The sequence below is a fragment of the Arvicola amphibius genome, chromosome 1, assembly GCF_903992535.2.
Source record: "Arvicola amphibius chromosome 1, mArvAmp1.2, whole genome shotgun sequence".
Classification (NCBI taxonomy): Eukaryota; Metazoa; Chordata; class Mammalia; order Rodentia; family Cricetidae; genus Arvicola; species Arvicola amphibius.
In genome coordinates, this window is record NC_052047.1 from 177,390,690 (window position 1) to 177,416,678 (window position 25,989).

At 38.6% G+C, this 25,989-nt stretch overlaps 1 protein-coding gene across 1 annotated transcript in view; it reads left to right on the plus strand.

The window, feature by feature from the left end:
- The window catches only part of Btaf1 (B-TFIID TATA-box binding protein associated factor 1), a 90,337-nt gene that overhangs the window by 54,437 nt on the left and 9,911 nt on the right, over nt 1-25,989 (plus strand). Inside the window, exons 20-35 of the mRNA XM_038332091.2 lie at nt 1,541-1,967; nt 2,803-2,993; nt 5,595-5,748; nt 6,118-6,227; nt 7,221-7,422; nt 10,065-10,213; nt 12,223-12,375; nt 12,553-12,674; nt 12,761-12,928; nt 14,396-14,473; nt 14,951-15,080; nt 18,075-18,216; nt 18,295-18,425; nt 20,137-20,262; nt 21,104-21,256; nt 22,168-22,379. Of these exons, the coding sequence (XP_038188019.1) occupies nt 1,541-1,967; nt 2,803-2,993; nt 5,595-5,748; nt 6,118-6,227; nt 7,221-7,422; nt 10,065-10,213; nt 12,223-12,375; nt 12,553-12,674; nt 12,761-12,928; nt 14,396-14,473; nt 14,951-15,080; nt 18,075-18,216; nt 18,295-18,425; nt 20,137-20,262; nt 21,104-21,256; nt 22,168-22,379 (2,648 nt within the window). The remainder of the gene's footprint in view (nt 1-1,540; nt 1,968-2,802; nt 2,994-5,594; nt 5,749-6,117; nt 6,228-7,220; nt 7,423-10,064; nt 10,214-12,222; nt 12,376-12,552; nt 12,675-12,760; nt 12,929-14,395; nt 14,474-14,950; nt 15,081-18,074; nt 18,217-18,294; nt 18,426-20,136; nt 20,263-21,103; nt 21,257-22,167; nt 22,380-25,989) is intronic.

The following is a 25,989-nucleotide window of genomic DNA, read 5'->3' on the forward strand; positions in this document are numbered from 1 at the left end:
AAATAGGTTCTTGGCCCAGTAGTGGTGGTGCATGCCTTTAATCCCAGCAGAGATTTGGTGGAGGCAGAGACAGGCGGATCTCTGAGTTCAAGGCTAGCCTAGTCTATAAGAACAAGTTCTAGGACAGGCTCCAAAGATATAGAGAAACCCTATCATGAAAAACAAACAAACAAGCAAACAAAAGATAGATTCTTTGTAGGAATGGTGGCAATACCTACAGTCCCAGCATGCAGGAGGGTGACGTGCTACTTGGTGAAACTGTTCCTGTAACCAAAATAGAAGCAAAACCTCAATACCCATGAAAAGTTTTGCTTTTCAATGTTTACTTGTTTTGTGATCAGTAATTATCAGGCTATTACTTATTTATGAAAGCTCTCAAATGTACTTACCCAGCAAAGATGACCAACCCACTTACTTGTTTATTTGTTTATGGGTTTGTTTTGTTTTGTTTTGTTTGAGACAGCATTTCTCTCCGTAATCTTGGCTTTGTGCGACCATACTGGTCTTGAACTCCACCTGTTTTTGCCTCTTGAGTGCTGGGGTTAAAGGTGTGAGCTCCCACTGCCTGGACTATTTTTGTTATAAAAGCCTTTACACAATCTTTATGTACATAAAATTTCAGAGCAACATTACTTATAATATTCAGAAGATAGGAAGAACCCAAATATTAATCAACTGAATGGATAAATGAAATGTAGAATAGAAAAGTCATATATGAAAGTTAAATATCATTACATAGATGGACCTGAAGAACATTATTTATATTGAGATCTCATACATATGGAATAGCCAAAATAAAACTATTTTTATAAGAGGGAAATAGGTTCCAGAACACTGGGGAAATGAGGAGTAATTGCTAATAGGTAAGAGTTTTCTTTTGGGATTGATAAAAATGTTTTCATTGTAGTGAGCCATAGTTCTTAAAAACCACTGGATTATTTACTTCACATGAGTTAACTTATGGTACAGGAATTATATCCTTTTTTTTTTTGTTGTTTTTTGTTTTTTGTTTTTTCGAGACAGGGTTTCCCTGTAGTTTCTAGAGCCTGTCCTGGAACTAGCTCTTGTAGACCAGGCTGGCCTCGAACTCAGAGATCCGCCTGCCTCTGCCTCCCGAGTGCTGGGATTAAAGGCGTGCGCCACCACCGCCCGGCTTCAGGAATTATATCTTAATAAAGTTAAAATGATGAAGAACAGTCTTTTAATGTACTCTGTCACAATGGTATTGGGCCTTCTGCAGTGGTCACTGCATCTGTTCTCTGTTGTTTCTGGAGTAGAGAAGTAGTTTGTCAATTTTGATATTCCTCAAACTAACAGCTTGTATTTGCCTGTAGCTTTCATATTTTACCAGTTAGGGGAAATTTGATATAGTAATTTTATTTCTCTTGAGACTGCTCCTTTTCTTAAGCTTACTGAGTATTACAGCAAATCTTGATACTGTGTGAGACGAGTGAAAGAGGAACCGCCGCTTAGGGTTCCGAGTCTGCCTGGAGTTGTTGTAATTAATGATTTTTCGTTTTTTCTTCTTTTTTTTTATTAGGTAACTACTGTCTTTAATGAAGTCACATCAACTTTTGATCTAAATCCTCAAGTGTTACAGCAGTTAGATAGTAAACGACATCAGGTCCAAATGACAGTTGCAGAGACGAACCAAGAGTGGCAAGTGTTGCAGTTGAGAGTGCATACTTTTGCTGCATGTGCAGTTGTGAGCCTGCAGCAGCTTCCGGAGAAGTTAAATCCGATCATAAAACCACTAATGGAAACAATTAAAAAAGAAGAGAATACGCTAGTACAGAACTATGCTGCTCAGTGCATAGCTAAGCTTCTTCAGCAGTGTACAACAAGGACACCATGTCCTAATTCAAAAATTATTAAAAACCTCTGTAGCTCTCTTTGTGTGGACCCATATCTCACTCCCTGTGTAACATGTCCAGTACCAACACAGAGTGGCCAGGAAAATTCTAAAGGTATATATCTAAACCTTTATTTGCGCAGAGAAGGAATTGACCATTTAAGTTTGTTTTTACCATTAAATTATAGGTATTTAAGCATAAATCAAGTTTCTTTTAGAGCCTTCTCCCCATTTTCTATTCTCCATGAACAAAGTTGTCTTATCAGTTTGTGTATTTGCCAATCAGCCTTCTTACATGCAAATTAGCTGTACATATAAGAAGCGATGTAAGTCAGCTGAAGCCTGTGTTCACCCTTCCTTAATCTTTAAAGTCATTGTATGGCTTCTTATAAGTAGGCTAGAAAACTAGTTAAATGTTAATAATTTGATTCCTTAATTTAGTGCCATGGTTTGATGTAAGTGAAGTCTATTTAAGCAAGTTTTCTCATGTAGAAAATTTATATTAGCTGTTTCATTAAAATGATTTCAGAAATAAGACTAACACTGGTCTAGTCATATGACTGAGTTTTATATGATTTTTTAATAAGATTTTAGAAAACCTGAATTATACAAAATGTAATAGACTTACAACTTTAAAAAACAAATTAGAAGGGAGAAAGTTCTGTACTTGTCCTGGAACTCGCTCTGTAGACCAGGATGACCTCAAACTCACAGAGATCCGCCTGCCTCTTGTATCCTGATTGCTGGGATTAAAGGCATGCGCCACCACCGCCCAGCTTCGATATAAATTTTAATTCAAGTAGACAATTTTGTTACCATTTCATTGTCTAATGACAACATCCTCTATAAAAATTGAGGTCTTGCTCAGTTTAAAATTTCATTATGTCTCTTTAGGAGCAGGAAGCATTTTCTCATCTATATTTTGATTAAATCGCTATTTTCTTTATTAGGATCCAACTCCGAAAAAGATGGGATGCACCATACTGTCACCAAACACAGAGGCATCATTACACTCTACCGGCACCAGAAAGCAGCTTTTGCTATCACAAGCAGGCGAGGTCCTATCCCCAAAGCAATCAAAGCTCAGATCGCAGAGCTGCCTGCCGGGAGTAGTGGGAATGTCCTGGTCGAACTTGATGAGGTAAATAGTTTTTTCTCCCTTTCTGAATGCTTATACTCTTAAAATATTTTGTTTCTAGATGAAGAACCAAGTTGTCTTAATTAGCTTTCAGAATTGTATTTTTTTGCTTACAAGTGAATTAATAGCTTTTGAAGCACGATTAAAAAAAACTCAGAGTTAGAAACTGGGGTTCAACTTGAAGATGTGAAAAGCAAAGCAGTTAGCCACTGGCTCTCACCACAACCTCAGTCCAAAATGGCTCTCCTGCCTTCAGGAATCTCAGAATGAGACTGAGACTGAGAGCTGTCTTCTCCCGGTTTATAATCCTCTCTAGGGCTGGGATTAAAGGCGTGCACCACCCGGTTTCTATGGCAATTAGTGTGGCTACTAGGATTAAAGGTGCATGTTGTGGGTACTGGGATTAAAAGGTGTGTGTCATTGCTGGCTGGTCTGTAAATCTGGCTAGTATGGCTGTTTTACTTTCCTGATCTCCAGGAAAGCTTTGCTTATTAAAATACAAGTGAAATACCACTACATCTTTTTAAAGTATTTTAGCAATATTACCAGAAAATTTTAATTTAATTTTAAAATTTCTTATTTCTCTTCTAATTTATATTAACTTAGCTTGCTTGGTAGCTATCCTTTTTTTATTGTAGGTACATAAGCTATTCATAAATGTAAACCAACTCACACTCAGAGCATTGGCTGCAAAGATCATATTAAATGGCAGTGGCGACTAATCTTTCTTTATCTTATCAGTGCCAAGAATGTCTAGTGATATTCTGAGAAAATTTTTATATTAACACCTACCGTTAGTCAACCAGGTATTATATTAGATGTGTTTTCCCAGGGTAAGGAACTAAATCTAATTTTCCTATGAACAGCTAGTCGCTTCACTATGAAATACTTTACTCTCTGATTATAATGGCATGTCAGTATAATGACATCTACTCTAAAGATGCTTCCTATTTGTAATGATTTATATGAATTTTCCATCCTATTCTGTTATAAACTACTGAAAATTATCCTCTATGTGTGTTTATGCATCTATCTCATGTATTTCAGGCTGACTGAAAACATAATGATATAGCCAGGGATGACCTTGAACATCTGATCCTCCTGCATTTATTTCCCAAGTGCAACCACACTTGATCTATTTGTCTAGTCAGTACTGGAGATGAAGCTCAGGGCCTTAGCATGCTGGGCAAGCACTATGCTGACCGAACAACATCCCTGGCCTATAACCAGTGTTTCAGAAAGGTCTTTAGGCTGGGTGTGGTGGTGAATACCTGTCATGAAAGAACAAGAGTGCAGGTAGTAGTGCAGGGCAGGGAGTCATAGCCATGGCCCTTACAGTAGCGTATTAGCAGTGGGGTGACTGTCCCTGGTCTTTTGATTGTAAGACATGGACACCACAGTAAACTGTTAGTGCTGAAAAGGTTGTTTTCATAAAGTAGGGGCCGTGGATAAGTTTCTGATTGAAATCAGTAGCCTACTGTTTCTTCTGAAATATTTTATAAATCTGTTTCACTGATTATCTCTCTCCATTATTTTCATGATTTGATACGTAATTACAGCTCTTTATTTTTCTTTTTGGTTTTTCTGAGATAGAATTTCTCTTTATAATAGCTCTGGTTGTCCTTGAAGTCCCTTTGTAAATCATCCAGACTTAGAGCTCTCAGAGATCCACCTGCCTCTGCCTTCTGAATGCTGGCATTAAAGGTGTGCGGCACCACCACCTGGCTTCTTTTTGTCCTTTTTGGTGTGGTCCAGGCCAGCCTCCAGCTCCTAGTTTACCTCAGCCTCCTGAGTGTGCTACCGCATATCTTTTCCACTTTAATTTAAAACTCTGTATTCTTTGAGAGAAGCCAATTTTATGACTCTACTAATAAATAAAAAAGTATAACCCTTGGGATTAGCAAAAACATGTCCATCTCCCTAGATGATTTTAAATAAGAAGCTGGGCAGTGGTGGCGCACGCTTCGGGAGGCAGAGGCAGGTGGATCTCTGTGAGTTTGAGGCCATCCTGGTCTACAGAGTGAGTTCCAGAACAGGCACCAAAGCTACACAGAAAAACCCTGTCTCAGAAAATTTAAAAAAAAAAAAAAAAAAAAAAATAGATGGTTTCAGCTTGGGTGGGCACATACCTGTAATCCCAACACTCAGGAGGCAGAGATGGGTGGATCTCTTGAGTTTGAGGTCATCCTGGTCTACACATGAGTTCCAGGACAGCCAGGGGCCACACAAACCCTGTTTGGGGTGGGGTGGGAGGAGGAAAATAAATGGTTTCATCTCTGAGACTGCTGTTTCTTTGGGGCAAGGAATATTAAAAAAAATGCCACTGGTGACAATCTCTCGAAGTCATGTGTGCTTTTATTTCTTATTTTATTCCTATTTTAAACAATAACAGCATCAAAAAAAAATCGAGTTATGAGTTTTAGGCCTGTGTGGAACCAATTGGAAGATGCTTGCAATGGTCCTAAGTGACATCGAGTAACTGCTCCGTTGACTAGCAGCAGCTCTCTCAGTGTTTAGATGGTGACTGTGAAATCCTTTAGATTAAAATTTTAACGCATAATGTCTTTTTCTAAAATTCTTCTTTGAACTAACATTGGGTTGTAGGGTCAGAGGCCTTTCCTTGTGCAGCGGAGAGGAGCTGAGTTTGCGTTAACAACCATAGTGAAGCATTTTGGTGCTGAAATGGCGGGGAAGTTGCCACATCTTTGGGATGCTATGGTTGGTCCATTGAAGGCTATGATTGACCTAAATAATTTCGGTATGTGTCCATTTTAATCAGTTCTGGTTTTTCAGTATGTTTTATATATCCTTTTAAAAGAAATCTGTTTATCTCTATTTATCTTAGACCAGTAGGTAAGTTTTAAGATGGAAGACTTGCAACTTTCATGTTATTCTGTATGCTTTCCCCCTTTTTATATATTTAACAATAGATTTGGAAGTGGATTATTATCTTAAATCTGTTTGGTTGCTATAAGTGCAGTATTTGAGCACTTAAAGTCACTTCATTTTTCATACAAAAAGCTTTGTTGACACTTGTATACATACTAGCTCACAGGGTACTAATTTTTTTTGTGGTCTCTAGATTTTGAAAATTATTTTAAAAGTGATATAACTTTTATTTGAACAGATGGAAAGTCCCTCCTGGAAAGAGGTGATGGTCCTGCTCAAGAATTGGTAAATTCCCTGCAAGTTTTTGAAATAGCAGCAGCTTCGATGGATTCTGCACTTCATTCTTTGGTAATTAATGTGTATGATGCTTCTTCAGTTAAAACAAATGGTCTTGTTAAATAACTTAATACTTGAAAAATACAGTTTCCTCCTTTGAAAAATACCCATTAGTCCTTTTGCATTAATGGAATTTAAAAAAAAAAAATACGGTGTAACTAGAGTCTTCCTTATTGGTACAGGAGTATAGAAAACCCAATTTGGAAACTCAAGCATTGTGGAAAGGGTTCTAAAGGAAAGGTGAAGGAGCAAAGAGAAAGAAAATTGTAGGCTTTTGAGACCAATAAGGTAGAGCGCAGAGGGATGCCTTTTCAGGATAAGCAGGTGCTGATGTTCTAAGATATGGTCAGTGGTCAGAGGACACTGGTGTGAGGTTTTGGCTTTGGCTTGGTTTTTACTATTATACTTCTACCAGAAGAGTTTGCTGAGGGAAGAGGAAAGTAGAAAATTACTTGGTTTAAAAAAAAAATCTTTCCATATATCTACATTGGGGAGGCTCTTTGCAATTTATTGTATTGTAACAGGTTTAGCTTTACTTCTCTATAACTGTAACATTAACATAAGTTTTATAAAAGTGAATCTGGGCGATAGCAGTTAAGAATAAAAGTATGTCCTTTTACTTATTACAAATTTCTGATAAGTCCTACTGGCCATGTCTATTTCCCAGTTTATTGGGACATTCGGTAGAAGAATTGCCTGTATACAGACATTTGAGGCCAGCCTGGACAACAGCAAGTCCCCATCTCGAAGAAAGCTCTCCCCATCTTCTTATATTAATAAAAAAGAACTCCATCTTTATCCACCCTGTACTCGACTGAAATGTGAGGCTGACCTCACTGTTGAACAGTTGCTTGGCTGTCATAATGTTCTCTGCAGTGGACATTTAATATGAGATGTTGTTGCGATCATAATGCTGGCACCTAGAACAAAATCAGGAACGCCGGACTCTGTGATTATTCCCTACTAAGTATTGTAACTGCTGTTTTGTTTCTGTTTCTGTTTCAGCTGGTCCAGCACTTGCCCCATCTGTATATGTGCCTTCAGTACCCCAGCACTGCAGTCAGGCACATGGCAGCTCGCTGCATAGGTGTCATGAGCAAAATAGCTACCATGGAAACAATGAATATTTTTTTAGAGAAGGTACTTCCGTGGCTGGGAGCAATTGATGACAATGTCAAACAAGAAGGTGCAATTGAAGCACTTGCCTGTATCCTTTATTTTGCTGAACTTGAAAAATTTCATTCATATTGAAGATTAACTCAAAGGTTCACTCATTTTAAAATACACATAAATCTCATTTATTACAAAAATGACAACTTTCTACATTTTATTTTGAAGTATTTTGCATTTTATTATGATTTATTATGTTATGTTTTATTATTAAAATGTAATATAAAACACTTAAAAATTGCTTCAGATGGGTAGCTTTTTAATAAGCATAGTGACTTTGTGTAATTTTAAACTAGTAACTGATCTATTTATCTTATGTTTCAATAGTAATTAAATACTAGGTTGGTTATATTTACCTTAAATGTATGTTTCCAAACTGTGTTCATTTTTTTTAGGGGAATATAATTAAAATAGTAAGATAATTCAGCTGGTTCCTCTTGAGATCATGTAAACTTTTGCTTTATACTGAAATATACTAAATCAAGCTCTTTTTAAGGACATGGCAGCCATTGTTTGATTCAGAATCTGTCAGCCCCATGTGTCAAAGCAAGAAAGGTGGATAAGGCCAGATCAGTAGAAACAAGAAAGGTGGATAAGGCCAGATCAGTAGAAACCTGGTTCAGAATTTTCATCACCACAGGATTAGGTGCAGTCTATGCAGGCCATGATTCTTATGCTACTGGCGGAATCAGAATTAATCTTAGTGTGGCACTGAATTGTACTCCCTACTTTTAGTGTGATTCTGTTATTCTGATGGATATCCTAGGGACATATTTAGTAAGTTCTTACTAAAATTTTCTCCATTTACCTTCAGACAAAACCATAATTTTATTCATACATACATACACACACACACATATGCTGGAGAGATTGCTCAGTGGTTAAGAGTACCTGTTGTTTGCACTGTAAACTAGGCTGGACTAAAACTCATAGAGATCCGCCTGCCTCTGCCTCCTGAGTGCTAGGATTAAAGATGTGCACCACCACTGCCTGGCTGACCCAGAAGTAAGTTTTTAAGAAGGTAATGTTTGTTGATGATGCCAGTGATTAAGCCAGGAGTGGTTGTGCATGCCTAAAAATTGAGGAGGTTGGGATAGGATAGCTACCAGTTTGAGGTCAGCCAGGGATTTTGTGAATTCATGAGTGCAGTAGACATCATCCAGCAAGCAGAATTTTGGATTACCAACAGTCTTGCCAAGATGCTTGTGCAATAATGGCATGATGTTGGTTATGGGTGTGACCAAATACTTCCTTTTTTTTGTTTGTTTTAAACATACCAATCCCAGTTCTCCTCTTCTTCCTGCTCCCCCTTCTTCCCATCTGCTCATCAGAGAGATTAAGATACCCCTCCCCCCGAAGTGAGCCAGGACTGTTCCATCCCCTCATTGAGGCAGGGCCAAGGAAATTGTGTATTGTGTCTGCACCTCCCCACTTCCCCCTTCCGTGCCCCACCCCTGGTACCTAGGCTGAGCATGGTATCTCTCCATAGAGAATGGGCTCTACAAAGTCAGTTGATGCCTTAGAGTAGTATCCTGGCCCCACTGCCAGTGGCACAAGCCACACCAATTGTCACATGGTGATGTGGGACTCCCCTCTGTATGCTGTGAATACCATTGGTTAATAAAAAAAAAAAAAAAAACCTTGTCTTGGGCCTGTACCGAGCAGACTAGACTAGAGGTACGCAGGGAAAACTAAACTGAATGCTGGGAGAAAAAGAGAGCCTAGTCGGGCACTGAACCTTGCCAGTAGCCACAGCCACAGCTACGCGGCGATCCGCAGATTAATAGAAGTGGGTTAAATTAAGATGTAAGAGTTAGCCAATAGGCTGGGCAGTGGTGGCACGTGCCTTTAATCCCAGCACTCAGGAGGCAGAGGCAGGAGGATCTCTGTGAGTTCGAGGCCAGCCTGGTCTACAAGAGCTAGCTCCAGGACAGGCTCCAAAGCTACAGAGAAACTCTGTCTCGAAAAACAAAAACCAAAACAACAACAACAACAAAAGGTTGGCCAGCAAGAAACTAGAGCTAATGGGCCAAGCAATGATTTAATTAATAATACAGTTTCTGTGTGGTTATTTCAGGGCTGGGCAGCCTACAACAAACAAGAGGTCTCCTACTACAGCCTGTATTCAGGAGCCTAGTTCGGTCCCATGCAGGTTCCCCCGTTGTCAGTCAGAGTCAGTTGTCAATCAGGTCAGCTGATTCTGTGGGTTTCCCATCATGGTCTTGACCCGTTTGTTCATATTACTGCTCATCCATCTCTATGCTTGGAGCTCAGCCCAGTGATTAGTTTTGGATCTCTGTATCTGCTTGCATCTGTTTCTGGAGCAATTTTATATTTTTACTTACAGTAGTTAAATAATATTTTTAAAAGAGCACCAGCCTGCAAATATGGTTATAATTGCTAACAGAAGTCATAATCTTGAGCCTGGCAGGATGGTGTACATCTGTAATCCCAGCACTCAAGAGGTAGAGGCAAGAGGATTAAGAGTTCAAAGCCATTTTAGGCTTATAGGATACCCTGTTTCAGAAAGCCGTAAGAAACAAAACGGTCAGGATATATTATGTACATGTATGAAAATGACTTTTTTTTTAAATGCTGAAGTTACAATCTTGGTATACTAATATGTGAAGAAGACATTACCTGGGAACTATCTTGATATTTCCTTAACAGCTTACTCAGGTGTTATGGAACAATTGGATGTTGGTATTGTTCCGTATATTGTCCTTTTAGTTGTTCCTGTATTGGGAAGAATGAGTGATCAGACAGACAGTGTGAGATTCATGGCTACTCAGTGCTTTGCAACACTAATTAGACTGATGCCACTTGAGGTAAGTTGAAGGGATTTTGGTTCTCAAGTATAGTGTGTTCTATAACATAATAACAACAACAACAACTATTTTTAAACATTTATTTTGGCTGGGGGTGCATGTGCCTGTGAAGGTCAGAGGATTGAATTCAGGTCCATCCTATTATAATAATACTTCATTCAGTTTAAAGGACCATAATGTATCCCTTTCCCCAAACAAACATGTAAACACAGTACAACCCTGCTATGTTAATGTGTATCTTATATCTCCATGAGTAAAATTTGTTTTAAAAGAATAACAATTATGTGATGATCCAGAGTTGTTAATTATAAATATTTTATATTAAAAATGTTTATGGTGCTAGAAATTGAATGTAGAGTCTTGTACATGGTAGGCAAGTGTTCCAACAGTTAGCTATACCACCAGCTCATAAATATTTATATCAAGAGTATGATGGGCTGAGGAGATTACTCAGTGGGTAAGAGTGCTTCCTGAACAAGTCTGAGGACCTGAGATGATGTGGCCACACATGCCTGTCACTCCTGACACTGCTGGCTCCCAGCCTGGCTCTAGGTTCAGTAAGAGAGAGACGGTTTGAAGGGATGGTGCTAGAGAGTGATAGAGCCGGACATCTGTTTTCTTACTTTGGTCTTCATGCATGAGCGCATACAGGAGCATGTGCATTGCATGTGTGTACACAATCTGTCAAATCAATATTGAAATATAAGTTTGGATACAGTCAGCATATGTCTATGAACATCACAGTATGTGAAAGAATACTGATGTGTTTAGATTTTTAAGGGGAAAAATAGGGCTAGCTTAGCACACAGTTAATAGTCTCTAAGTGTTTCTCTTCCCCTTCCCACCCCCGCCCATATTTTTTATTTTGAAAAGGAAGAGTTTTGTATATAGTTGTATTTTGTTTATTGCTCAAGGGTGAGATTTAATAGCTCTTCCATTTTCACCAGCCTAGCAAAGGCCTTCCTCAGTGGAGCTTGCTGTGGAGTTACAAATGACACTAGACCATTTGGTGCCGCTGCTTAAACCCTTTCCCAGCCTCAAGCAGTTTTGCCGCTAAACTGTACAAATGTTAACAAAATGAAAAAGAGCACAATTCCTTCTTTGTTATGAAATGGTAGGAAGGTTTTAGGTATTCGTTGGGACTTTTATATGCTTTATTTTGAGATTCAATACCTGAGGACATCAGAACAGTATGAAACTGATAGTTTTCAAAAGCATGGAATGTAAATTAGATTATATATCTTTGTTTCTTTATTAATACTTGTTGCAAAATAAACTCCTAATTGTGTTCTTTAAAATACCAGAGTATATTGTCTTTGTCTAATTCAAGCACTTTTAACATCTTTCAAAATCTTTAGATTTATTCACCCTCAAATCTTTTTTTTAAAAAAAATATTTATTTATTATGTATACAATATTCTGTCTGTGTGTATGTCTGCAGGCCAGAAGAGGGCACCAGACCCCTTTACAGATGGTTGTGAGCCACCATGTGGTTGCTGGGAATTGAACTCAGGACCTTTGGAAGAGCAGGCAATGCTCTTAACCTCTGAGCCATCTCTCCAGCCCCCTCACCCTCAAATCTTTATATTATTTTTAATTGCTTTTTTCTGTGTGTATGTTTGTCTTGGTAAAACAAATTATTTTGATAACATTTTAGAATAAGAAATTAAGTAAACGGCATGGAATATCTAGTAAGATCAAGGCCTTTGGAAAACATAGTAAGACCTTATTCGATTGTTGTGTCCCCCTCAGACCTACCCGCAGAACAAGTATTAGTCAATATTTCTGTTTGAGACAGATCTCATGTAGCTCAGGCTGCCCTCAGACTCTGCATAGCTGAGCATGAACTTGAATTCTGCCTCCAACCTTTAATGTTATGATTATACAGTATAGTTTCACACAATGCCATGGTTGAACTCAGGGCTTTTTCACGCTAGTAAAGCTCTCAAGAAATGAGCTACTTGGCACAGTGCCAGCCTAATTTTAATACATTTTAAAAATCATTTCAGGCAGGCATTCCAGACCCTCCAAACATGTCAGAAGAATTAATCCAGTTGAAAGCAAAAGAGCGACACTTTTTAGAGCAATTATTAGATGGGAAGAAGTTAGAAAATTACAAGATTCCAGTACCAATCAATGCTGAACTGAGAAAGTATCAGCAGGTAAGTTTACTCTTCGTCTTGTAAGTGTGAAACACTTTTCCTATCTGATTTATTAAAGTCTTAATGTTGAAGGTTCTATATTGATTTCTTTTTTGCTCATAGAAAGATCCACATTTTACAAGAAAAAATTCTAACGGTCTTTTTACATTTATAATTTTTCTCTACCTAACCTTCTAGGATGGTGTGAACTGGTTAGCCTTTCTTAATAAATATAAGCTTCATGGAATTCTATGTGATGACATGGGCTTAGGAAAAACGTTACAGTCCATCTGTATTCTAGCTGGAGATCATTGTCAGAGGTAATTTAAAATATTATTTCAAAATAAAGGTTCTAAATTCTAATGAATGTTAACAAATTGCTTAATTACTGTTTTCTTTTGTAAAGGGCCCAGGAATATGCAAGATCGAAATTGGCAGAATGTATGCCACTTCCTTCCTTGGTGGTTTGCCCACCCACATTAACAGGTCATTGGGTGGATGAAGTAGGTAAATTTTGCTCCAGAGAATATCTCAATCCATTGCATTATACTGGCCCTCCTACTGAAAGGATAAGGTAAGAGCTGTATGAAAAAAGTTGTATATTTGTCAGAAGTGAACTGTAGTTATCTCTGATCATAACCATAGAAACCCAGCTTAATGACGGTGGTACTTTACAAAGATATCAGTGAAGCCCACCGGAATGAAGGACTTGTGCCACTGTCCCACCTAGTGTGGTTCTAAGTATTCCCGGGAGAAACTAGTAGCTGTCATGTCCATTCTGCTCTTGCTCTTTTTTCCATTCTCTACATACTTCTCTGTTTCCTTTTCTCCTAGTTAATATTTTTTTACTTTTGGTCCACAGTGGCTGATGTAGATATACCATTGTTGTTTCAACAACAATGTATTCAATGTACTCACAGTCACCCTCTAAGGCACTGGTTCTCAACCTGAGGGTTGCAGCTCCTTAAGGGGTCACATATCTGACACTTATATTATGATTCATAACAGTAGCAAAATTACAGTTAAGAAGTAGCAACAAAATAATTTTATGGTTGGAGGTTACCACAGCATGGGGAGCTGTATTAAAGGGTTGCAGCATTAGGAGGGTTGAGAACCACTGCTCTAAGGTGTACTTGTTTGAGATAATGAATTGTAAAGTATAGGTTCTGGGTCCAAGATCACTTAAGTTTGTTAAGTGGACAGAGTGAGGATTTGAACATAAGCAGTTCAAATGTTTGTACTAGAGCAATCTCTGTAGTGTCTCCTCATATTCATGAATTTGTAAATGATAGGAATTCAATTGCTTTAGTAAATGGAATATCAGTTCACTCTCTGGAATTTCAAGCCTGGATTATTGCTTTAGAAACAACTAGAGTACTCTGTCTTGTTCTTCCTTCCCAAACATAATTTTCTTGATGATATTTTCTTAACTTTATTGTACAGTTGGTGGGTAAATGGCAGCCTCCAGCCCACATTCTCCTAGCTCGGTGTTGAACATGATAGTCTGGGTACAAATCATGTTCAGAGGATAAGATCTTGTAAATAGTTCAGCCTGGTTCTGTTGCTTCATCTCTTTGTTCATTATGGGGACATACGATTGATAAGTTTGATTTAGCCTGAGTGGTAAAGGAATGTGTCCCAAAAGAAGATACTGACAAAGTGTTGGCCACGTTTTGAGTTAGGTGCCCATCGTTTTTCTGAGTCAGGTGGCAGGTCTGCATTACAAAGAATAACTAGAGTAAACACAAATGCTCATTAGGCAGATTGAAGCACTTGATAATAGTAGCTGTAGTTACACTATTAAAATTAGATTAAGATGGTGCTGGTGGTGCACACTTTTAGCCTTTAACCTTTAATTCCAGCACCCTGGGCAGAGGCAGGCAGACATGTGAGTTAGAGGCCAGCCTAGTCTACAGAGTAAGTTCCAGGACAGCCAAAGCTACATAGAAAGACCCTGTCTTAAAAAACAAAACAAAACCAAGCAAATGAAATAAAATTGTATTAAGAAATTAATAATTCTGTTTTCTAATTTTTCTTAAAGGTTGCAGCATCAAGTAAAAAGGCATAATCTGATAGTAGCTTCATATGATGTTGTGAGAAATGACATAGACTTTTTTAGGTAAGAATTCAAATATTCTTTAGAACAGTTTAGTGTTGATAGGTAAGAGGGAGGGAGGATAAGATAGGATCATGTGGGTGCTGAATATGAACGACATACTTGGTATGCATATATGAAAATGTCAGCTAAACCATTACTTTGTACGGTAAATGCATGCTAATTTAAATTTAAAAACTTAGTTGGGAGAAAGCACAAAAGAGATTCCCAGGTTGCTGGAATATACTGTTTTGCTTTGTATTGTTGCAATGTGTGTAAGTACACCTTATAAAATTCATGCATCTAGCCAACATCAGAATTTTTGTATGTATCCTCTATTTCTGTGAAACATTTCTATTTCAAAAATAAGAAAAAATTCATAAATATTTCAAAAATAAAAATTTGATATTGAAATTGTGAGCTTAATATTCTGCTTCTAAATTGCTCCTATAATGCCTGATATACAAGAAAAGATAACAGTTTTTATTTATTTTTTCTTAGAAATATTAAATTTAACTACTGTATTCTTGATGAAGGCCATGTCATAAAAAATGGAAAAACCAAATTGTCAAAAGCAGTAAAACAGCTGACTGCTAACTATAGGATTATTCTTTCCGGAACACCAATCCAGGTAACTATTTAAAACAAAAACAAACAGGGCAGTGCACATGCCTTTAATCCCTGCATTCAGGAGGCAGAGGCAGGTGGATCTCTGTGAGTTTCAGGCCAGCCTGGTCTACAAGAGCTAGTTCCAGGACAGGCTCCAAAGCTACAGAGAAACCCTGTCTCAAAAAACAACAACAACAAAAAATAAATTTTCCAGGTGCCCTGGCATTTAGCAGTAAATCAAGAAGTCTTTTAATTTATAAAAATAATAAAAAAATTTCCAGGAGTTAAATTGTGTTTATAAAGGTTCTTTTGGCATATATGGTAGTAGCTAAACTGGGCAAGTATGGTTTAGTTTGAGTTGGTTTTGGTTTTGTCTTGTTTTTAAGGCAGGATCTCACTATGTAATCCTTGACTGGTCTGCAGCCCACGAGAAAGACCAAGCTGGTCTCAAATTCATTATAATCCTCCTGCCTCTGCTTTTTAAATATTGGGATTCCAAGTGTGCATGACCACACTTGGCCTTTCATAATGAATCTTTTAAAGATATTTTACATTTGTAATTTTAAATCTTGAATGTGAGTGTTTTGGCTGTGTGCTCACTGCATAAGGAGCCCACAGAGACCAGAAGAGGATGTCACATTCTGTGATATTGTTGTTAAAGCAAACATGTAGGTGTTGGGAACTGAGTCCGGGTCCTCTTTAAGAGCAGCAGGTTTGCTTTACCACTGAGTTACCTCACAATGTGTCTTATTTCCCCCTGCCATTATAGAGCCGTGACTAGCCCAGAACTCACTATTTGTAGATCAAGGTGGGCTTGAAATCGAAGATCTGCTTACCTCTTAAACTGGCCAAGTTTTAAAGATTATGCTTAAACTCTAATTTTAGGCTACGTAAATAACATTTGATGTATGTAACAGATTTGATTCTCATTCAGTAGTATTACTCAGCAATCTGGTTTAGCACTGAAAATCTAGAACCAACTGAGAAATGAATCACCCCACAGTAGAGGTGTGAAAATTCAGCAGTTGTTCATATCTTACCTGGATGACCATCTCTGGTAGGAAGATAACCTTGCACCTTGCTCATTCTCCAGTTGGTAGAAGGATATTCTCTAGCTCTAAAAATTGATGTTGTGGTCTCTTGTCTTTTTGCATCGGGGTTTCTCTATATAGCCCTGGCTGTCCTGGAATTACCTATGCAGACCAGGCTGACTTCAAACTCAAGAGATCTCTCTGCTCTGCCTCAGGAGTGCTGGGATCAAAGGGTTGTTCCACCACACTTGGCTTACAATTCTTATTTTGAATTTATTTTTAGCAGTGACTGCTTATTCTAAGGTAATGGTTTTCAATCTATAGGTCTAGGTCTCAACCCCTTTGAGGGTTGCATATGAGATATCCTACATATCAGATATTTACATTATAATTTATAACAGAAGCAAAATTATAGTTATGAAGTAGCAATGAAATAATTTTATCATTGGGGGTCACCACAACATGAACTGTATTAAAGGGCTGCAGCATTCGGAAGGTTGAGAGCCACTGTGCAGAGGGTTAAACTGGCTAGTTTGTAAGTGCTGCATACTTTCATCATCAGAGACAAGCTGTTCATTTACAATTTTTCCTAAGCTTACTAGGGGTTTTGGGTTTTGGTGGCATTATTTTGTTGTGTTGGGGATCAAACCCGGGGCCTCAAAGATTTCAGGCAAGTGTAACCTTTGGGTTAAATCCGTAGCCTAAAGTTGGTTTTGTATGTGTTGTAAAGCACATTAAAAGGGAGGAGAGGCAGTTGCTCTACTAGCACAGCTTCTGGTGGCAGCGGGACAGGGAGGCCTTGTTGTGAGGTTCAGTTGCCGCTGGGGGACAGATGGACTGATACTAATGCACTGTGAGCTTTCAGAACTTCGTTCTGATTGTCAAGGTACTGTAAATTGGGTTCATACATTTGGGGTGGCAGAGAATCAAAAGCAGCCCTGTCTTCCAAATTCCTAAGGATGATGCCACTGAACCATATATATAATCTAGCACTTAGAAGTCAGCCAAAGAGCCAAACCTAGGAGAAGTAGCAGGCTTGCAGTTTTCAGAAAGAAGCAACTTTGGATCTTAACTTGATAATAAAAGAAGAAATTGAAAACCTCAGTTGGATTAGAAAGAACTGGCTTCTTGTGGCTGGGATGACTTTCAGATAGGTGTCCATCTTGAAACATACTTTATACAGAGAGCTACAAAGGAGCTTGTGAGGTCACAGTCCAGAAACAAAAGAATATTGAAGAATGAAGCAAAAATACCTGGGATTATTAATGTCATTAAATTAACTATACTGGTTAAATTAAATATGCTGGTTATGTCTGAAACCACTTGATTTTGTAGCTGGTAATGCTGAATGTGAAGATTTTCATTCCTGAATAGTTGTGTTAAAACACACAGCAGTGCAGTAGAGAGAACATGTGAATGAAATAAAGCTGCATTTACAAGTTATAAAAAAGAGAAAAGGGGGAACACTTTTATTATTTTATTATAATATTTATTATTATAATATTAACTGGTTTTTTAAGACAGGGTATCTCTGTGTAGCCTGGCTGTCCTGGAACTCACTCTTTAAGCCAGGCTAAGCTTGAACTCACAGAGATCCATCTGGGATTAAAGTTGTACACCACTATGCCCACTGACTTTTAGGGGTTTTGTTTTGTTTTTTGTTTTCAGAATGCTACTTGTACTTGACTGAGACATCAGAAGGTTTGGGTTTTGTCCAGTTGAAAGGCTAACACTTTTTCCCTTTTTCCTACTCTAATAGTTTAGGCTTTGAAGCTGTCAGATAGGTTTCTGCTTTTCAGAGCTTTATGGTCAGAAGGTTGTCCATGTTAGAGAGCAGCTGTCCATGCTGAACCAGAGCCTGGGCTGGATGAGGAGGCTTCTGGAGAGGAAAAAAAGTGGGGAGGCACTTTAGGATCCAGATGTAATGGGAAATGGTATTTTCAAAACTGAAGAAAAGATAATTGTTATTTCTTTTTTATATTCAGAACAACGTTTTGGAGTTGTGGTCACTCTTTGATTTCCTTATGCCTGGATTTTTGGGTACTGAACGCCAGTTTGCTGCTCGATATGGTAAACCTATATTAGCGAGTAGGGATGCACGGAGCTCCAGTCGAGAACAAGAAGCAGGTAAGAAGAGTTAGAGTAAGTCCTCGTGGTTGTATGATTTACTCTGAACACTTAAAACTGTGTTCTCACCATTGACAGGTGTTCTTGCAATGGATGCACTGCACCGCCAAGTCCTGCCATTCCTTTTGAGAAGAATGAAAGAAGATGTCTTGCAGGATCTTCCACCTAAAATTATTCAAGACTATTACTGTACTCTTAGCCCTCTCCAGGTTAGGAATCTGCTCATTGTTGTGGTTGATGGAATATTATTTGTAGAATAGCCTTAAGTTTTATCAGATGTCTTATAGAAAATTAAACTCTTCCCGGTTTATTTAATGACTTTTTTAGCTAGATTCCTTAAATCTTGCTGTTAATAGTAGAGTGTTGTTGGTTGTTTTATGACTCTTCACTCTTTGGCTCTTTTTGACTCTTATGGGGGCCCACCACCCAGCACCCAAAAAAAATCACATGTGCAGAGGCTTATTTTTACTTATGAATGCTTCCCTCTAGCCAGCTTTTCTATCTTAAATTATCCTGTCTACCTTTTGCCTGTGAGCTTTTACCTTTCCTTACTTGTATATCTTTCACTCTTACTCCATGGCTGGCTGGGTGGATGGCCCCTGTGTCTTTTCCTTGCTCCTTCCTCTTCTCCCAGATTTCTCCTCCTATTTAATCTCTCTGCCTGCCAGCCCCACCTGTCCTTTTATCCTGCCTTGCTATTGGCCATTTATCTGTTTATTAGACCATCAGCTGTTTTAGACAGGCAAAGAATCATAGCTTCATAAAGTTAAACACATCTTTACATTGTTAAACAATTGTTGCAGAGCATAAACAAATATAACACACTTTAAAATTCTACAACAGTAGAGTTTACTTTGAATCCTCTAGTGGAGGAGACTAGAGGATTTCCCTCCAAAGGAAAAGTGTATTTTCTCTAAGGATAGTAATCTGAATTCTGTAGATTAAAATAGAGACCAGTGCTCTTCTCCCCTCCAAGTGTGAGGAAATAATCCTCTGGAATCTGGCCCCAAATCACCACGTAAACCCACCACCTCTTTCTCATTAAAATATTTCACTTAAAGCTAAAGACTTTTCTTTGGCATAGCCAAACATCTACCTTCACTGCTCTTGTACTTTGGGGCTGTTGTTGAGTGAAGAAGGCTCCCTTGAGCACAGGTATTACAGAGTATATGTCAGTTGATCCTATTGGAATTGGGACTGCATGACTGATGAGTAGGTGCCATATGGAACATGGATGTGCTTGCAAAAGGCTGATTTATATCCCTGACAGAATGGGATGGCATAGGGTTTTACTACACAGAGTGGCACATGATTTCATGATATAAATTGTTTATTTTTATAGTTTAATTAGTATTAATTAGTATTTTTAGACCACTGGTAATTAAAACTTTGAGAAGCAAAAAGGGACAGAGAGGTGCCATATAAGCCAATCTTTATTATGACCAGAACCTGTCTATGAATGGTGCTGTGTCATCCTTACAGCAATAGTATAAATATGGGCCTTGTTTTTGCAAATACAGCAAAACTCAGAAAAAGGAAGTAACTTGCTTAACCCCACTATTAGAGTTAAGTGTGGTTAAGACAAGGCTGACCTCGAACTCACAGAGATCCGCCTGCCTCTGCCTCCTGAGTGCTGGGATTAAAGGTGTGCACCAACACCACCCGGCCTGATTTCCTTTTATTGCTAATATATTTTCCTAAATGTTGGAAAAATTTAGAGAGTGTGTGTATTTAATACTTTACAGCTAAACTTAACACATTAATCTTTTACAAAAATGTTCTGTAAATTTAATTTTAAAGAAACAGGGAGTGGATGATCTCTAATACTAATAATGAGATATAGGTGTCATAATTTGCTTTCATTTATATATCTGAATACTTTTTAAAATGTGTACTGTTTCCCCGGGCATAATTTCACAGGTTCAGCTTTATGAAGATTTTGCTAAGTCTCGTGCCAAGTGTGATGTGGATGAGACCGTGTCTTCAGCTGCACTTTCAGAAGAAACTGAGAAACCAAAGCTTAAAGCTACAGGTCATGTATTCCAGGTAGAGGTTATAAACTACTTTTAAAAATTAAAGAATGGAGGCTGGAGAGATGGCTCAGCGGTTAAGAGCATTGCCTGCAATTCCAAAGGTCCTGAGTTCAGTTTCCAGCAACCACATGGTGGCTCACAACCATCTGTAATGAGGTCGGGTGCCCTCTTCTGGCCTGAAGGCATATATTGTATGCTAAATAAATAAATAGTAAAAAAAAAAATTAAAGAATGGGAACTGAAGAGATGGCTCAGAGGTTAAGATGATGGCTCTTAACTGAGTTTAATCTCCAGCAACCACATGGTGGCTCACAACCATCTGTAATGAGATCTGGTGCCCTCTTCTGGTGTATGGACACACATGCAGACAGAACACTGTATCCATAAAACTCAGATTCACCTGCCTCTGCCTCCCAAGTGTTGGGATTCAGGGCGGGTGCCGCTACCACCACCCAGCTGGGTATCTTTCTAGATTGTTCCCTCCTTTCTGACAATCTGTTCCTGAGTCTCAAAGTTTGCTGTAGGCTTATCTGACTAGGAGATCCCTGTATCCTTCTCCTCTCCACTGAATTATTATGCTCACTGGACTTAAAAAAATGGTTTAAAATTATTTGTTTACTTATTTGTTTGTGTTTTAATGTGGGTTCTGGGGATCTGAAGTCTGGTCCACATGCATGTGGTGTGGCAAAAATGGTTTGTGGGCTGAACCGACTTGCCCAGCTCTGAACTGGTTCTTGAACACCGACTGGGCATTTTCTAGACAAATGGAATAGCAAAGAGAGGATACAAAAATAGAAACAATTGTGGTATGAAAAAGATGGAGTTATGTAAGGTTTTTTTTTCATCTTTTAAAGGCATTACAATATTTACGTAAACTGTGCAACCATCCAGCATTGGTCTTAACCCCTCAGCATCCAGAATTCAAGAGCACTACTGAAAAACTGGCAGTTCAGAATTCTTCACTTCATGATATTCAGCATGCCCCTAAACTCTCCGCTTTGAAACAGGTTTGTCTATTAATAGTAAAATAATGTGCTCCTAAGTTATGATAGTAGAAAAATTTGCTGTTCCCAAAGATTATTGATATATTTACCATTTACTGTATTTTAAAATTTGGCTTACTATTTCTTTTTCCTTTTTTTTTTAAACCCCCCCCCCCCCAGAACTCACAAGAGATCTGCCTGCCTCTGCCTCCAGAGTGTTGGGATTAAAGGCATGTGCCACCACTGCCTGGCATTCTATAATATTTTTTTTCACATATAGTTAAATAGAGTACAGTAAAATTCAAGCGTAGCTAGTTTTTTTATACAGCTTATAAAACACATGTCACTTTAACTGTGCAGTTCTGACATTACAGTGTTATAGAGCAGTCACTACCATCCAGCACCCAAGTTCTCTGTAACCCAACCACTGCCTGCCCAGCAGTCCCATCTTCCCTTTGCAGTCCTTAACCTTTCCCTTTAACTATTTCATGTACATGGAATCCTACAGTGTGTGTTTTTAACTGGCTTTATGTAGTCCTTGGCTGGTCTGAAACTTACTATTGTCGACCAAGCTGACCTCAAACTCACAGATCTGCCTACCTCTGAGTACTGAGATTAAAGGCATATGTTACCATACAGGATCCCTTTTTATATTATTTGTCTTTTCATTTAAAGAAGTTACTTTATAGCTTTTGTTTGAGACATCTTTGTCACTGCCTTGAATTAACATTTACTAAAGGTCTAGTAGTTATCAGAGTCCAGAAGGGGAAAAAGGCTGAGTGCTTAGCTATTTTAGCCCAACTTCTAATGGGCAAATAGGTGACAAATAAGTTTAACCTTTTCTTTCCATAGAAATAGTTGCAGGAGAAAGTAGTTGTGGTAGCAAATATTTGTTGTCTACTTCCAAATAGCTGTGAAATGTTTTCTTCCCCCAGTTGCTGTTGGATTGTGGTTTGGGAAACGGCAGCACTTCAGACAGTGGCACAGAGTCTGTGGTGGCCCAACACAGAATACTGATCTTCTGTCAGCTAAAAAGCATGCTTGATATAGTCGAGCATGACCTGCTGAAGCCTCACCTGCCCTCTGTCACTTATTTGAGACTAGATGGCAGCATACCTCCCGGACAGAGGCATTCCATTGTTTCCCGGTAAGTAGCTCCCCAGCTGTTAATATAAGACAAGATTAGTGTATTTGTTATTACTTATGTAGGTGTTGCTTCAAGAAATGTTTTCATTGGGTAATACCTGCGTGTGTGTTACTGGGTAACCCAGTTCAAATAAATCTTCTGTGGATACAGAACCACGGAAGGACTGTGACGACGCAAGTGATCACACCAGGAAGCACTTGGAAGAGCAGAGTGGAGATCTAAGATAACGAGCTTTTTCCATCTGGTTTTTAGGGTTTAGGGTGGAAGCTTTGCTGAGATCCCTGTGCTAGCTATTGTTTCTCTGCTCAAAACAAAATGTGTGTTCTACAAACTGCCTAAAATACATCCTTGGAGTCATGATTCTGACAAACCAGATTCCTATTTGGGATTTAATCCCAAACCTCAAATGCTCTTCTGTTGTATTTTAGACAGGGTCTTGTCAAATCCAGAGCTCATCAGTAAGACTAGTCTTGGTAGCCAAATTACTCCAGGGACTCCCATCTCAACCTTCCAAGGCTGGAATTAAAGGCATTCTGCGTGTCCATGTGGCATTTATGTAGGGATCTGAACTCTGTGGTCTTGTGTGTGTACTTTACCCACTGAGCCATCACCCCAGCCTCTTGTTATTTGTCTTAATGACTGTTCTGAGAATCCATGTAGTTTTAATTTTGATTTCCTTGACAGCTAGTGATAATTACATGTCTGTCTTGTTTTGTTCCATATATTTAATAACCCATTCTGTTGCATCTTCAAGAATTGTGTGTTCATTTCATTAGCCCATTTATTGATTGAGTTGTTTGATTTCTTGATTTTTAGTTTGTGTTCATTGTATATTGTACATATTAATCTTCTATAAAGCTGAATGAGGGCTGGAGAGATGGCTCAGTGGTTAAGAGCCTTGCCTGCTCTTCCAAAGGTCCTGAGTTCAATTCCCGGCAACCACATGGTGGCTCACAACCATCTGTAAAGAGGTCTGTGCCCTCTTCTGGCCTGCAGACATGCACACAGACAGAATATTGTATACATAATAAATAAATATTTATTTTAAAAAAAAAAGCTGAATGAAATGAAATGTATGTAATTTATGTCCTGGCAATGCTGAAGCATGTATGGGCAGCCCGTATTTGGTGGTTCTGTTGAACTTGTCCATATTGGACTGACCAAAGACTTTTTCCCCATTCTGTAATCTGTCTTCATTTGATTGTGTTCCTTTGCTGTAGATTTTTAATTACGTGTGATCCTATTTGTCAGTTCTTGGTTTTACTTTATGATTGGAATCCATATTTAGGAATTCCTTGACTGTGACTTTATCGTAAGTAGTTTGCCTATTTTTGCTCCTTACAGTTGGAAAATTTCAGTTCTTATGTTACAGTTTCTGATCTCTTAGAATTGATTCTTGTACAGGGTGACAGGGATCTAGATGTGGAGATTGTTTTCACAGTTCTGTCAGTTGAAAAAGGACTGTCTTTACTCAAGTGTATTTTGGCATTTTGTTGACATTGTGGTTGCTGTGGCTACATGAGTTTGCATCTAGATCCTTTGTTTTATTGCATTATTTGTGTGTCTATGCCCTTGAAATACACTTGTACTGTGGAGATGTAATTGAAATCAGCTATGGTGACACCTCTCATTGTACTTGTTTTGCTCAGGATGGCACTGGCTTATCCAAGGTCTTCTGTATTTAATATAAATAGGATTTTCTTTTCTTTTTTTTTTTCCTATTTTTTGTGAAGAGTTGTTGAAATCAATTTGTTTTGATGTTTGAGACAGGGTTTACTGTGTAGCCCTGGCTCTCCTAGAACTCATCCTGTAAACCAGACTGGCTTCAAACTCAGAGATCACCTGTCTCTGCCTTCTGAGTGCTGGGATTATAGAAATGTGCCACCATGCCCAGCTTGTTGAAATATTTTAATTAATTCTTTGAGAATTTCATAATTTTATTTTTATCATATTCACCCTTTCCCCACGTCCTCCCAGGTCTACTCTCCTGTTCCATTCCCTCCCCACTTTGTATCCTTATTTATTAATTTTAACCCCACTGAATCCTACTAGTGCCATCTATATGCTCTAGCACAGCTGTCAAAGGTTAGATGAGGTTTGCCTTGAATCTGTAGATTGCTTTTGGTAGTACAGCCCTTTTCACAGTATTCTAAACTGGGCATAGAGGTCTTTCATCTTCAAGTGTCTTTCAATTTCTTTTTCTCAGTTTTTAAAATTTTTCATTGTTGAAAAAAATTTTTTTAAGATTTATTTATTCCTTCCATGTATGCTTGCATGCTAGAAGAGGGCCCCAGATCTCATTATAGATGGCTGTGAGCCACCATGTGGTTGCTGGGAATTGAACTCAGGACCTCTGGAAGAGCAGTCAGTGCTATTAACCTCTGAGCCATCTCTCCAGCCCTGCTGAAAAATTTTTAATCTTTAATCCCAGTACCTGGGAGAAAGAAGCAAATATATCTCTGAGTTCAAGGACAACCTGGTCTATGTATCAAGTTCTAGGACAGACAGACAACTACATAGAGAGACACTGTCTTCATAAACAATTTTTTTTTGTAGAAATCTTTCATTTCTTAGGTTAGGTTTCTTCCAAGACCTTTTCTATTTATTTCTCAGCATGTTTGTTACTAGTACATAGGAAAGATACTGATTTGAATGGTAGATTTTGAATTGGTACTTTGCTAAAAGTTTACTTGATCTGGGTTTTCTGATGGAATCTTTAGAGCTCTCTCTCTCTCTCTGTCCCTGCCCCTCTCTTCCCCTCCCACTCTGTGTGTGTGTGTGTGTGTGTGTGTGTGTGTGCGCGCGCGTGTGCTTGTTGCTGTAGGAACATTATGGAAGCTAGAAGTTGTTATTGGAATTGTCTTCTGTAGTGTGAAGCGGCGGGGCTGTGTCCCACCACCCGGCCGCCGGCTAGCTTTACACCCGAAATAATTACACGGAAACTGTATTATTTTAAACACTGCCTGGCCCATAGTTTTTCAGCCTCTTATTGATTAATTCTCACATCTTCCTTTAACCCATATTTAGTAATCTGGGTAGCACCACGAGGTGTGGCTTACCAGGAGAGATCTTAACCTGCGTCCATCTCGGAGAGCAGCAGCATGGAGACTCACTTTGGCGACTGCCTGAAGCTTCTCCCCAACTCTCCCAGAATTCTGTTCTGTCTATTCCGCCTACCTAATTTTCTGTTCTCTTAAAGGGCCAAGGCAGTTTTCTTTATTAATTAACCAATGAAAGTAACATAGACAGATAACTCTCCTCCATCAGTCTTCCTTCTTTTCTACTTTACTTTGAGAGACAGTCTCACTGAACCTGCAACTCACTGTTGAGGCTAGACTAGCTGGCCAACTGCCAGGACTAATTTATCTTTGACATGCCTATCTTTTATGTGGGTGCTGAAGGTTTGAATTCAGGTCCACAACAAGCACTTTAACTACTAAGCCATCTTCCAGTTCAAAATATAATTACAGCATCTTCGAAAAACCAAAACCCTGCCTGACTTCTTTCCTGTTTGCACCCCCCTCTCCCCCCCCGTTTGCCTCTTTTCTTGTCTCGCTGCTTTTTCAGTGTTCATGAGAGAGAAGAATTTGGACCCTTTTCTCATTCTAGG